General features: G+C 39.9%; 1 protein-coding gene across 1 annotated transcript in view; it reads right to left on the reverse strand.

The window, feature by feature from the left end:
* SLIT3 (slit guidance ligand 3) overlaps window positions 1-14,955 on the reverse strand; it is a 524,682-nt gene that overhangs the window by 94,556 nt on the left and 415,171 nt on the right. Inside the window, exons 21-23 of the mRNA XM_044453633.1 lie at window positions 3,645-3,713; window positions 1,863-1,934; window positions 1,633-1,704 (exon numbers count right to left, since the gene is read on the reverse strand). Of these exons, the coding sequence (XP_044309568.1) occupies window positions 1,633-1,704; window positions 1,863-1,934; window positions 3,645-3,713 (213 nt within the window). The remainder of the gene's footprint in view (window positions 1-1,632; window positions 1,705-1,862; window positions 1,935-3,644; window positions 3,714-14,955) is intronic.

Raw genomic sequence — 14,955 nt, forward strand, 5'->3', positions numbered from 1 at the left:
TTCAGACGTATGCTTTAGAAAGTGCCTGGTAATGTATAAAGATGTGCTAAGAAAGATCCAGTCTCTTGAGCTTCTGAACAAATGATGACAATTCTCATTGCATTTAGTATTCTGAAGTACATTCTGATTGATAGGATGACTTTCCTCTTTAATACTGATAGAGCAAATTTGCTAAAATGAAACGATTAGGGAAGGAGTGGTTCATCTATGAGAAAGGCATGAAATGCAGACAATAACTATGTGTCCATTCTAAAAAGATACCTGAGAATGTGGAAATACTTTTACTGATTATTTCTTACTGAGATTCTCATGGGAATCCTGATAATAAATAAATGACACTAACAGATTGCACGCTGTCGCTCGGAAGCACTTTTTTCCTCAGGAGAATTGATTTTTAATAACAACGTAGATGACATGTGGAGAGGGTTGTCACTGACACCAGAGTTTCGTAGACTATAATAAATCAAATCAATCTGAAGGCTTCCAAATGCACACTGAACTCAGAAAGAGAGACACTCATTTATGCTTCGTTTCATTTTTGCACAGGAGTGAAAGAGCTTCATTTTATCTCTCTCAGAGCAAATGCAAGATATGACTGAGCAGGCCTTTCAAGCAGAGAAGGAGGCAACACCTAGATTAATAAACATGTGTGTTAGTTAGCATCACATTCATGCTATGTTCTATGAAAATACAGCTAATTTATATTTCCTTGCAACTTAGCCCTTGCACAGATGCAAGCAAGAAGTGCGGGTTCATCAATCACAGAACTGAGATAATGAATGATTTCCTACATTTGCATAAAACATTAGTTAACTCTTCACACCAGTTCTCAAATGATGGGACAAACTCATAATTAAATAAGCATCTGTGGAGAAACTCATGTGAAGTTGCCCTCAGCGGAACAGATTCTTATACTGCACCACTAATTGGCAGAGCATTGCCTATATCTGGTCATACACAACCTCTAACTGGTCAGTCACTCATCCTTGCCTTCTTCCACATGCTCCCCAGAATGTTTACTCTACAAGTATCTGTCTGAAGAAGAGAGGAAGCTTAAAGAAACACATGGGTAATGCAGCTCCTGTACTTTTGGCAGTTTTTGTTCCATCTGCTACCTGATTACAATGAAACTGGTTGCAGCAAAGAAGAAAGCCTCTTGCAGATGTTCCCTATAGTTTTCCCCTGCTTCCTAAAGCATAGAACTGTGTGCAGCCAGCCAATAAGGGAAACAGAAGCTATGCGGCTCATCATCGCTAGACTTGCTCCTAGACTGGTCTCCTGACCATGCGAGTTACAAGTTTCTGCTCTGTTGTGTAGAGAGAATGTACCATTTAATGGCTGATGTATATCCTGCTACAAACAATACAGCAGCCTACTTCCCAAAAACCTTCAGAATGAATATTCTTCTTAAAGCTCTAAAGGATTTCATGCTGTGCACAAAAGCCCAGTGTTCACCTGGATCTAGTTTTTGCATGACTTCTACATCTCAGTACAAGGATATTGGAGCTAATTGTCTGGAAATGTTTGTGATGTGGTGAATGGAGTTGAAAGCCATCTACTCATTAAAAATCTTGCCATCACCTGCAGCCTCTTTAAGGTATAACCCCAAAACAGTGAACAAGTAGGACTTACAGAACCCTGAGAGATTTAAGCCCATTGAATGCATGGACTGGGATACACCGTAGCCTGTTGTAGCTGAGGATCCTAGGAGAATGAAAGGTTGCATTAGTTTGCATTGATTTACTGAGGCAAAAATGGAGAATAATTCAGTAATTTAAAAAGATAAAATACTTGTTGCTTAATGAAGCTGACTTCACCCTGCACAGCAGTCAGAGTTGATGCCAGAACCACTAACTACTTACAGTGTTGATAGTTGTGTCATATTACTGAAGGTGTAATTTGCCAACATGCTGATGCTGTTGTTGCTCAAGTCACTAAGGAAAGATGCATACAATAAAGGTCATTGATGCCATGAAAACACGTCCCCCCCCCCCCCAGGTTAGGTTAAAACAAAACAAAACACTTTCAAGGTTCAAAGCAAATTATTAACAAGGACTGATTCTCTAGGAGAGACTTTATGTGTTTCATTCATTCAGTCATTTATTTATTTATTTATTTTTCTAAGCATGATTCATTGCCTACAGTAAAACACTCTCAGGGTGACATACAATAAAGCACATGAAGCCCCACCAAATCCACACACTGCCACTGAATGAACTGACACAATAAGATGATCATTTAAAGGAAGCAGAGACTGAAATATAACATAATAGTAAGATCTAAAAATATCACTGAGTTTAAAAACTACTTAAAAACAGAACATAATAGAAGAAATATTAAGATTTTTTTAAAAACTGTGAGGAAAAAAGCTAACAAAATGCGTATCAGGTGACCTTCTCTGGAGGGCATTTCATAACTGGGGGATACCACTGAGAAAACCTACTCTTATATTACTGCTTACTGCACCTCAGTAAACAACTTGGGCTTATGTAATAGTGATAATAATAACCACAGTTGCACAGTTTTGAGGCCCAATAAAGAAAAACCAGTGACTGAAAGGGGTAGTGATGGGAATGGTGAGTGGACCAAGAGAAGAAGACAAGATGGGTTTTGCTGCAAAGTCCTTTTGAATACACAACAGAGCCAGACAGAAGAATGAGGCAGAAGAATGGGGGGAACAAGTCACAGCACACCCATTCGACTGTTGGGTGTACATGGGTTGTTTCATGAATATCTATCGCTTATTCCCACGATGCTTTAACATGATCTCACTCTAAAGTTCCACAATTTAGCCTTTATAGCTGCTATAAGAAGCGTAAGCATGGAATGGGTGCCAAGAGTAAAGTGGAACTATTAAACAAGTAATTCGCTAAAATAATATTTTGTATATAAGGCATTAGTTTTGATACTCTGGGGTTTTCAAAAAACTGCTTAATGGCAATTCTTAGACTCAAGAGACACTGATTAAGTTTCCATGATGCAGCAACCAATCATAGGTGACAAGCGATGGTAGATTCTTGTGTCCTACAACCCCAGACAACTTAATTCAGGTAGGCTTCTTCATGAGCAGCAAGCTACCCCAGGAATCCCATGGGTTATTGTTGGGTTTGTTGAATCCACAAGTTGTTGTTGTGTTATCCAAACCTGGGCAATCAACCCCATCACAGGTTGTGGGAAGTGGGTAGTATGGCACTTGACAAAAGTGGCAAAAATCCCTTGTTGTTCTTGCTGAATGAATAAATTGAAAGTTTCATATGTGATACAACCCCATCAGAACCGAACTGAACCCTTTAAAAGAGAACAAGAGTTTTAAGGTGGGTTAAAAGTGGGTTAAAAGTGAGCCTATTCATCTGAGTGATTTCATGAACAACCTAGCCTATTTAGCTTCTTCACTCTTATATATTTATTATTTATTTAAAACATTTATATGCCATCCTTTACTATTGTGTTTACTGTTAAACAGAGTCTAGAATTAATTTTAAATACATTTTAAAACATTAAATTTTGTTGTACTAGCCTTACCAACAACTTGTTTTCTTGTGTGTTGACTGGAAGACTTTTTGTTATAGGGTGGCACATAAATATTATAAATAAAGAAATATCTGCCAATCAGACATTTTGTTGGATTGTCATCAGATACTTACATTAGTGTCAAGTGTCTGAACATCGAGAGTTCCTTTGGCACAGCAGGTAAATGGTTTCCTTCCAGATATCTGAAAATAATATTTTAATATTAGTTATTGACTACTTCTACAAATATAAAAACTTCAGAATACTACTTCAGGCTGGTCTTTTTTGGAAAAATTCAAGATGTAGATGTGCATTCCCGTTGGCATCAAGGGTACATCCAGCCAATTCTGTGGGGCCAAGATATGCACAGCTATGCAACTGTAGCCACTAACTGTACAAAACTTGTTTCTGCATGTTGATTGGTCTTCTTGGATCATGGTGTTTATGTTGTGCCCGTGTTTGTTAAAACAAAGCCAACATTCTATCCTCATATTGCAGTGAATGCTTTTTTGGAATTCTGTCTAAAACAGGTAATATTTGGGTTCCTTGAAGATCTTTCCCATGTCCTTTGGAAAGTTGCAAGTTAAACTCACACTCTTTTCTACTCTTTTGGTTTTGTTTGTTTATAAAAATATTTGGCAGCAAAGTAAGGCAGATCACTAAAAGAGATATACAGTAGGATTGCCGTATCCTTTGGCTCAGTTACCATGTTTGCAGTTAACCGCAGTTGACCTTGGCCAAAAGAGAAGTCATAAAGTGCCAAAGATGGGTCATAAAGTGCTTCCTGTAAGTGAACATTCTTGCTTTAATAGGCAAAGAAAAGAACCATATGCTGCAGTAATAATGAATGAAATTGTGAAAAAAGAAATGGACTGTATATAGTGTATATAAAATAGTGGGGTGGCCAGAGTTGCTCAACGGGAGTCGCATACAGTAAATGTCAGACGTTGGAAAGCCACAGGGAGATACTCGTGGGCAGTGGGAGGCAAGTGGGTGACTGCAGGCACCCAGGGGCAGCGAGCAGTGAGCTGCAAAATAACCTCCAAGAGCCTCATGGGGCTCCTGAAACCCCTGTAATACAGTGTTTGCTATTATTGGGCCCAATTGAAGTCCGGGCCCAATTCAGGGTGTTGGTTATGACCTATAAAGCCCTCAACGGCTTGGGCCCTGGGTATCTAAAGGAACGCTTGCGTCCATATATGCCCTCCCGCCCCTTGAGATCAGCAACAGATGCCCTTCTCCGGGAACACTCTGTGAATGATATTAGGAGGGCAAGTACTCGGAGAAGGGCTTTCTCTGCGGTGGTGCCCCATCTATGGAATGCACTCCCCAGAGAGGTCCACCTGGCACCGTCGTTATTTGTTTTTCGGCGCCAGGCCAAGACCTTTTTATTTAATACTTATTTTGTTAATTTATTAGTAGGTTTTTTTTAAAAAAATTTAAGCCGAGATGCACCAGGTTTTAATATTTTTATTGTATAAATTTTTATATGCTTTTGTTTGTTTTTGTTGTGAGCCGCCCCGAGGCTTTGTTGCGATGGGGGTGGCATAGAAATATTTTAAATAAATAAATAAATTATCTGCAGTTTCAGGCATCCTCTGGGAGGCTTGGAACTGATCACCATGGATATGGGAATTCTGCTGTATATCCTGGGCTGGCGTGCACAATCAAAATGAGGCAACCCTACCCAACCAATGGGCTATTGGAGTGTCATTTCCTTTCAGTAAGTCATGCTACCTGAGTTCAGATGGTATGACAAGTTGATCTCAGGTAGTGATTATAGAAATCACACACTAGATGGGTCTGGTCTGAAGCACCATTTATTCCCAGTGGGTTATTCGGATCATATGAGCTTGGACACTGAGTTCAACATGTAATTCCTCTGTGCATATTGTACCATAGATCTGAATGCGCCTCAAGCAGAAAAGCAGAGACTGAAATGTGCAGTAACCTGAGATCATGTTGGTATTTTATTTATTTATTTTTCAATTTATATCCTGCCTTTTTCCTACAAAGGGCTCAAGGCAGCTTACATCATTCTCCTCCTCCATCTTATCCCCACAATAACAACCCTGTGAGGTAGGTTGGGCTCAGAGTCTGTGACTGGCCCAAAGTCACCCAGCTGGCTCCATGGCTGAGTGGGAACTAGAACCCAGATCGTTTGAGTTTCAGTCCCAACCACTATACCACACTGGCTCTCACTGGTATGGTTTTGGGGTGTGTAAACATCAATGGAGTGGCCTTCTTCTTTCTTCTGGCTCTCTTGTAAATTAGTGGGCTTAGAGAAAAACACTGCTGTGGTCTTCTATTGGCTTCTTTGTTTAGTGCAATCAGTGAATAGGAGAAGAATCGCTTCTAGATATAAACCTCCTCATTCTAGCAATCCTAGAAATCACATTAACAAAGACGTGTAAGGGAGATCATACACGTCCTTGCTATAAGGTTGAGCTTAATTAAAGCTACTAAAAAGAACTCCAAATGCTAATTGACCTCATTAGAATTATTTCTGCCCTCTGACTGCAAATTGCTCATGCAGGCAATATTTCAATAACACATGAGAAGCTGACTCAGTCTAGCTGTGCTAATCCATACAACCATTTATTTTAACTGCTTAGGAAAAAATTAAAATGAATATGCAGTGTCTGATATAAGTGAAGCAGCATTATTTAAGATGTAAATGCAAAATCAGCTGAGGCTATATTTTAACTTTACAACTTAAAAGGAATCTACAACAGCACCAGCAGGATGCATGCATGATCTGGCAGTGTCAAATCCTCTCCCTCTAACACATGTGAGAGAGAAAAATATGTGTCAGGCTTCAACTCCCAGCATCCCCATACTAAGCGGGAAGCTGCAATGTGACGTATCTGGAGGGCCTCGGGTTGGAGAAGGCTGTGTCAAGAGATCCTGTAATCAGGAATGCTTGGTAGTTGGAGCTGTTCATCAAGATGGAGAGGATGGGGAGAAAGCATGGGGTCACTGGCAGTCGGAAGGTGGCGGTTGGGAATAGGTGGTTAAAAAAGTGGTGGAAGATTGGTCCTGCCTGTCTGCATCCATCCATCCATCCATCCATCCATCCATCCATCCATCCATCATCTGTCTCTCTGTCTGTCTAACTGTGCTCCCTCTCCAGCCAGAGGAGTATGGGAATCAGACAGTGGTAGTGACAGCATTGGAACAGATGTTGCTTATAATTATTTATCAATATGGTTGACCCTCAGTGACACACAGCACAGATGTAAAAAGTGTGCCTCAAACCATTCCACTTTTCTATTTTTGAGCTTGATCTACAGATTCATAGGTTTAACTTTCATTGGTTAAATCATGCAATCATTGACACATAACCAGGCCAGAGAAAAACCCTCTTTTCCAGAAATCAGCCTGTGTTTAGACTTACAATGTAACTGACACTGACCAGGCACCATTCCAGAGAAAACTAGTTGGCACTTGACAGGTAACAGCAACACAAACAAAGGGCAATTCACACCAGACCACTCTATTCTTCTCCTCTTCTATGTAATAGCACCCCATCCTCTCCCCTCCTTTGGAGCATCTTCTTTGGTATGCAAGTGGGAAAGATCACACCTTATAACTTTTTGCTTCTATTGGAAAGTGTTAAGTGTATTACATGTAACCATTTAATGATCAATGTATAAAGGGCCAACTGAGGAGTGCTCAGGTGCACCATGTGGAATGATTCGTTGGTAGCTGGTTATTTTCAGGAATAAATACTTTAAAAGAAAACCTTCCTCCGTTCTGTATTTTGGGCATACACACATCAGGACATGGACCATTTGGCCAACAAGCTTCTTTACAGCTAATCTCACAGCATCTTCAGTAGCATTTGACATTTTAATGGGGTTTCTTTCCCTTCATGATTACAATCAGCAATCAGATAGCAAGTAATGAAATCTCAGAGCCACTCAGATCTGGCTCTGTGTTTGCAAGCATCAACTTTATTCTGAAGCTATGAAGTAGATCTCACTTATGCTAAAATAACATTGGAAAGTCATTTTCAGATCAATCCTATGTCCTCTAGACAACGTCTAGAAAGTCATATGTCAGAAAGGAACTTGGAGGTCTCTGCTTGGATCCCCTGCGCCGCTTGCCACCCACATGGAAGAACTGCTTCAGCTGCTTCTTCATAGTAGTAAGAGTGAACTTGGATAAAAGGGTTAGGGACAGGGAAGGTTCAAAGAATCCAGGACTGTTAAGATACAATTAATCCTGGCAGTGCCTCTGCCTCCCCACCCATGACTCCAAAGTGCCTCAGATGTTCAAAATCAGCCTTCTGGTATTTCCAGAGTGGGGCAACCATGGAGAAGAACATTGCTTCTGTGCTGTTCCTATTCTACATGGAATTCCCATAATCCTGCAAGTTTGGGCTGTGGGCATCTCCTCCAGATTGCTCCCTAAAACATGCATCCTACTGAGAACAATATAATGCACACCTGCACTCAGATTTGTGTTCCCGTGGATCCTAATTTACCACATTGCACTGAGATTGTTTCATTTCATAAGGGTACTTCCAAAAAAAGTAATATTGACTTGTTTATTTTTGGATGTTGTTGCTATTGTCATTTCTTCTTGTTAAGGTTTTTAAGTTCTGTCATTTGTTTATTAAGCTGACTGTTATTTAAGCTGCCCCTTTACATTAAAGGTGGCTTACACCTTTTGCCAAAGCAAAATAGATAACCTCCCCTTTATTTCCTAAAACATGCCATTGTGATTGTCTAGCGGTAGCACTTCTACTGTGGGGGCGCCTAACACAATCTTTGCTCCTGAGCATTCATGCCATTGTTTGAAATTATAACATGTTTTCACTTTTTTAAAAGTCAAGCAGTCTTCCATTAGGCCACTAAAATTCCAGATAATTCTTACAGCTCTTTAAAAACAAACAGCAAATTCCAGTAACATTACTTCCACAATTGTGTCCAAGCACCATTTTGTAGCTCTCTGAAAGCTTTGCTTTCCCTGAGCAGCATTGGACTGAACTGGATTTTCCTTCCCTGATCATTTTTTTTTTCAAATGGCAGATTGCATTGCTATGTCCTTTGCAACAAGATTATATGTCTTGTATATGATGTATGTGCATATGTATATGTATATCTTCTTTAAATCCCTGAGTTGGTTATAGTTCAAGCATATCATATTTTAATAATGTATTTATATTAAAGATGTATCTCATTGTTCCATCTATCTGTCTCACATAATTAAAAAAGGAAGGTAAGGCAGCTAACAAATCTAACAAATTAAAGAAAAAAATAATGCAATATTTAAAAGCACACATCATATCCACCCTCCAGCAATCCGTAAGTATTAATAAATAACCAACAAAAGCAGTATGTAGTAACAGTGGTTAAAAATTGGGATGGCTTCAAGTTAATCCAAAAAGAAGGAAACTGAAACCATTTTATGTAATGGGGGTGACCAGCCCAAGGTTTGTGAGCTGCATGCTGCTCTTCCAGTTTATTTTGCAGCCCACCACCTGTGGGCACCCACTGCCTACTGCTGCCACTTATGGGCATCCACTTTTAGCTCTGAATTATCTGATATTTATCATATGTGGCCCTTCCATTATGCAAGTCTGGCCATCCTTGCTGTATAACTGTATTTTTAGTATATGCCTAAAACAATAGTCCTAATGATGAACAGTTAGTAGGACATTCTATAGGTAGGGGCCACTACAGGAAAGCCCTGCTGTTGGTAAAAAAAAACTACCATATTTCACTGGGCAGAGGGAGTTTAAGTAATTATTCAGACAACACAAAAAGCGCAAGAGGAAGATGATGTGAAAGAATATGTCAAGGAGGACCAATATTAGCCTTGCCACAGCAGATATCTGCCTTATCAGAGATTGTCCTTAATGAAGAGGTTTGATTTACTACATTGGTACAGGTTTTCTAAATATATATACAGGTTTTTTAAACTGTTCTAAGGTTTTCTTAGACATGTTGAGCAATACATAAGTTGACAAAATATTAAATAAATACATAGCGCAAGATTAAATATGACCCACATACATTAAGTGCTTTGTAAGAAAAAAGTCACATGAAAACTATGTGCATATCATCACAGCTTCATGATATATATTCATTCAACAAATGCATATGCACATATGTATTCCTACCTATAATGCATATCTTTATACTTCACAGAAGCACTTTCTGTTCAGTAAACATAAAGTGTTTGAAACGTCCCTAATGCAGAGTTTTATTTCTCAACAATCTATCCTACATTTACAGAACCAAATACAATAAAAATACTATCCCACAATGGATCACATGGGGAAAATAATAGCATTCTAAATGTTTCCTTCTGGAAATTAGATTTCTCTTTGCTTGTAGATATTGAACTGACATTACACAGACATTTGGGGGAAAATGAATGTCGCCTATTCCAAGATCATGTTTGATAATCAGCTCATTTTCATTCTGTTCCCATAGTTGCCCTCTTTGTCAGCTGATTAGTGACTGAGCTACATCTTTTAGGGTAACATACTATGAAAGTATAATGATAATAATAGGAAAACTTGTATTATTAATGGAATAGAAAAAAAGCTGAACTTTACTCAAAAGGTTTGGGCTTTCAGTGTGAAGAACCTTCCAATGCTAGATTTACATTTAGAATAGGTGTGGAAAAGGATTCAACTCTAGGCAGAATTAGGTCAAAGAAGGGGGGACCCAATTATTCCTGATCTTTTATTTAGAGACAAAATCCGCCTTAAATGAAAACATCCTGACAAACTTAATATAAACACGGTATCCTACAGTTTAGGACAGACTGTGCACACTCAGAATCTATGAACAGTCTACCAAGTTAATCCTTAATCCTGGTCTATAAATGGAGTAGAATGACATTCTGCACCAATTTTGAATGCAGGTGGCAGGCATACTATTTTAAAATTATTCCTAGGGGAAATAATTTTGATTGAACTACACATACTCCCATCTTGGATTAACATGGAAATTACTCAAGTGATTGCCCTCAAACTGGCCCACTTCTGAGTTAATCCAAATTTGTTACCTTCCTTCTGTGAATTCATAAACCCCCTCCTGCCCCAAGAGCCTTCACTGGATGATGATTATTTTCCCACTCCAGCAATTTATGTGCATTCAGATTCTTTTTTCCATTGCTCTCCCTCTCCAAGCAACTGCTCCTTGCTGCCAGCTGAGCCGAACAGTGAAAAGCAGTTCAAAAAGGTGAGCAGAGGGATAAGATTGGTAGACTAGGTGAATGGGTTGCACATACTTTGGGAAATCTCCAGCTTGAGTTAAAATCCAAGTACTTTGGTCTGAGGGTGTGGTCTGCTATTGCTCACTCCTTTGAATTCAGCCCTCTCAGTTCATACTGAGGCCTAAACTTTGCCACCTCCACTCATATCCTATTGTTCTAGTTTTCTACCTGCCTTAAGATTTTTCTTAATGTTCTTAGTATAAACATACCAAAGGCAAATAGGTAGAACAGTATGGAGTGATCCTATCTAAAAATCTTTCTCTTTGATGTGGCTTTTTTTCTTTTTTACCTGCATGGATTTTAATGGATTAATAGTAACTTAAAGCTGTACACCACATTCTTATTAAAGTCCACAATGGAGTGAATTGTGGCGTGAATGAGTGAATTCAGGCCCATATATAGGGAAGAACGGCACCAAGTGATTATTTTTACATTCAGATCATTGGTTTTAAGCATGGAATCGTAGAACAGTAGAAGTTGGAAAGTGCCAATAAGGCCATCAGGTACAGACCCCTTCTCAATGAAGGACTCCAAGGTAAAGCATCCATGAGAGATGGCTATTCAACTGCCTTTTGAATCTCCAATGTAGGAGAGCCCACAACCTCCCTAGGTAATTGGTTCCACTGCCATGCTGTTCTAACAGTGAAGAAGTTTCTGTCCAGGCAGAATCTGGCTTTTTGTAACTGAAGCCCATTATTCTGTGCCCTGCATTCTGGGATAAATGAGAAGAGATTGTGGTCCTCCTCTGTGTGACAGCTTTTCAAGTACTCGAAGAATGCTTTCATATTTATTAGTTTATTTATAAATTTATAGGCCACCTATAACTGCCAAGGCCTTCCTAGGTGGCATATCTCCACTCAGTCTTCTCTTCAAAAGGCTAAACATGCACAGTTCTTTCAATCTCTCCTCATAGGACTTTGTTCTCAGTCCCTTGATCATTTTGGTGGCCCTCCACTGAACTTACACCAGTTTATCTGTATCTTTCTTGAGGTGTGGAGCCCAGAACTGGATGGGGTTTAACTAGTGCTGAATAGAGGGGAACCACTACCTTACATTTTGAAGCTATGCTTCCAATAATACAATCACATATAGCATTTGCTTTCTTGCAGCCACATCACATTGTTGGGTAATATTCAGCTTGTGATCTACAATAATTCTAACATCCTTCTTACTTGCAGTATTGTTGAAACAGGTTTCTCCCATCTTGCAACTGTGTAACATCAATCATTATAAATGATTACAGTGGCCCATGCACTAAGTAGAGGGTGGATTCATACCTATTGAGATTCCATGTTTCACTACATGCATAAGCCTATGCAGCCCTTGGAGAGATGAGAAGCATTTGCTTACGTCTTTGAATAAACCACAGTTCTCTACAGATACAGGCCAGGACTCTGGATTTGTGCATGACTGTTATAGGCCAATTCTCCCTCCGTCTCCCTTCCTGGCTGTTGGCTTCTAAAACTTTGCTGTTCTACACTGTATTGGCAAGTCCAGCAGCTCCAGTCTTTTCTACCTTACATTTTGCAAAGCTCACATGCATCCATCTTTGTTCTACACAGACTTTCATTTTCCCTTGCAAATTAACTTCCTGGTTTCTTATCCCTAATCTAGATGCTGGCTTCTTTTCCTGGTTCATAGTTAGTAATGCTGACATCATCCAAATATGCTTATAAAACGTTATATCTCATGGCTGTCAGGGTGCTGCACAACACACACAAATGCACATGTAAGTAAAAACCCCAGTATAAAACCTACATAGGTGCAAGGAAACTATTTACAAATACAGCTTATATACAAATCAGCTCAAGATATATGAGCAAGCTTGCTAACACCAGGGATTCAATTGCTAGTGAAAAAGAACAGGGAGAGTTTTACCACTTCAATCAAGTGTTTTAGTTGACCACTTTAAGTCAGGTTGGGTAGCATGTGGTCTCCCAGATGTTTGACCTACAATTCTCATCATTTCTCTCCACTGTAGATCAAAACATCTGGAGTACCACAAGCTGCCCACCCCTCCTTTAAATGAAGAAAAATTCTAACAATCCTAACAGTGTGCACTCCTCTACCAGGAATTTGCTAGATTTGTGCTCCTTCATTCAATTGGGCTTTCAAAATATCAGCCTTACAGAAACTGGCTCCTGGCCTGGCTTTCAAATGAGGTGGCAGCAGCAATATGAATTCATGAGAGGAGATGGTTTCTAATACCAGATTGGTCTCACTTTGCTCCAAAGCCACCTATCTAGATTTACTCAAATAGATCAACCTGCAGCCTTGCTTTCATGCAGCTCTTGAAAAGTTCCAAAATAGATGGCTTCAGACACAGGCTAGGAGGCCAAATAAATTCTGAGCTGCCTCATAAATGTTTACCTCTTGTTGACTGCAACATGGAGGAATCACAGATTAAGTGCCACATACAGAACTTGCATTTCCTCCAATAGGGCTGACCCAACCATTAAGTGGAACGAGGCAGCAAACGCTGAGGGGGCAAAAGAGCAGCAGTAAGCTACTGGAAGACAGGGCTTGGTGTGTCACATAGCTACTCCTGTGTCCCCTCATCCAGCCTGCTGCCCGAAAGATTCTGTCCCATCACTGGTGTCAAGTCTGAATGCACACGGAATGGATGTGTCTTTGCCTCAGGCTGCGATCCCTAGAAATGAGCCATGCTAGTGCTGCCCTGCCTTTCCACTGGTACCCATTCTTTCGGCAAAGCTGCGTGTGAGCAAAGATCTTTCCAGCTCAGTCTCCTGAAGCTCAAGTGGCTGGACCTAGAGCCTCAAGTGCAGAAAGCAGAAGAATGAGCTCCATGACTTAGGCAGGGGCAGAAAGTCAGAATCCCATACCTGGCAAGTAGAGAATCCTTTGCAGGTGCTGATACTGCATATTCCTGCTGCTTTCTGTACTGCTCACAGTAGCTCTGTTTACTGCATTTCAAGTTTTAGAATCATGGATACCTAACCTCCATCCTAATTTACTTGCACAATAATATGTTTTCTCCCTCTGGGAGAAGTGAACTTGAATATTCCTAAAAGTAAGGCTCTAGGATGCGTTGTTTCACCATACACATTTACAGAGAACAGTGCAATGTGCTGTGCAGCACACGATTTTATTTTCAGTTCACTAGCATTGGAAACAGAGTACTCTTTTAAGTATTACTTCAGCATTTGGCTACAGTGAAACTCTACCTGCTGCAGAATGAAATTTTCCATCTGTCTGTGTATCCATTTCAGTGTAATGTTATTTAGGACCTGTTGCAGTAAAAGATTTCCTGTTGTATGGATATTTTGGAACTTTATATACAGCTCTAATTTACTAGGCTTTGTTAGATGTATGGCAGGTTTTTTATTAAAATGAAATGTATAAACATGCATGATTACATTTTAATAAAAAGCATTTCAGCTGAACATGTTTGTCACACAGCGGATACGATTTTCCCTTGGCAAATGGAAGTTTATAAATGCAAGGCTCCACAGGATTCATTAAAATGCTACCAAATAAATCCTCCCCTTCATTACTGGAGCTATTTCAGAGTGCCAGATCACACCAGTCAGAGAGAAAGACCCATGGGATGCTCAAGAAATGCTCTAATACCTTGCCTCGCATATCAGGAAAATACAGTACAAGCACATCAATAGTACAACTCCAAAGTTTAAGATGGAAGAGGAAAGACCAAAATCGTAGACACAGAGCCCTACATGCAAACACAAATGCACAAGTAACACCTGCAGAATGAAGTGCAACAGTCGTTCTCACTCCTTTCTCCCTCTGTGAAAGTGGCTGCTAGCCAGACCTGCTTCCAGCAGTACTTTACCTGCCAGCTTACAAAATGTATATGAAAATGAGATATTGATACATTATTTTGGAGAGAGCTGCACGCGAAGTATGCTTCTAGAAACATTCGAGTTGCTTATCCTTCTTTCACTGAAGTTGACACAAGCTCTACCTTGTGACATCTTAGAACATGGGCATGACTCCTGAGAGCACATACTGTGACCTGTAAAAATAAATGCAGGATGACTTTTTGATGTAGCAAGTTTAAAATACAAAAGCAAATCCACACGGGAGAATAAGTTGGAGCTTCCCACCCCAACTGCTCCAGAGTGTCCTCCCAATCTTCAAGGCACATGGGACTGCAGGAGAAAGGGAATCTGTTCCACTAGTGACTTTTTGTTTTGATGGTGAATGAATACCATCAGATACAGCCCTTTG

Source organism: Varanus komodoensis, unplaced genomic scaffold (assembly GCF_004798865.1).
Source record: "Varanus komodoensis strain SLA01 unplaced genomic scaffold, ASM479886v1 scaffold7_1, whole genome shotgun sequence".
NCBI lineage: Eukaryota > Metazoa > Chordata > Lepidosauria > Squamata > Varanidae > Varanus > Varanus komodoensis.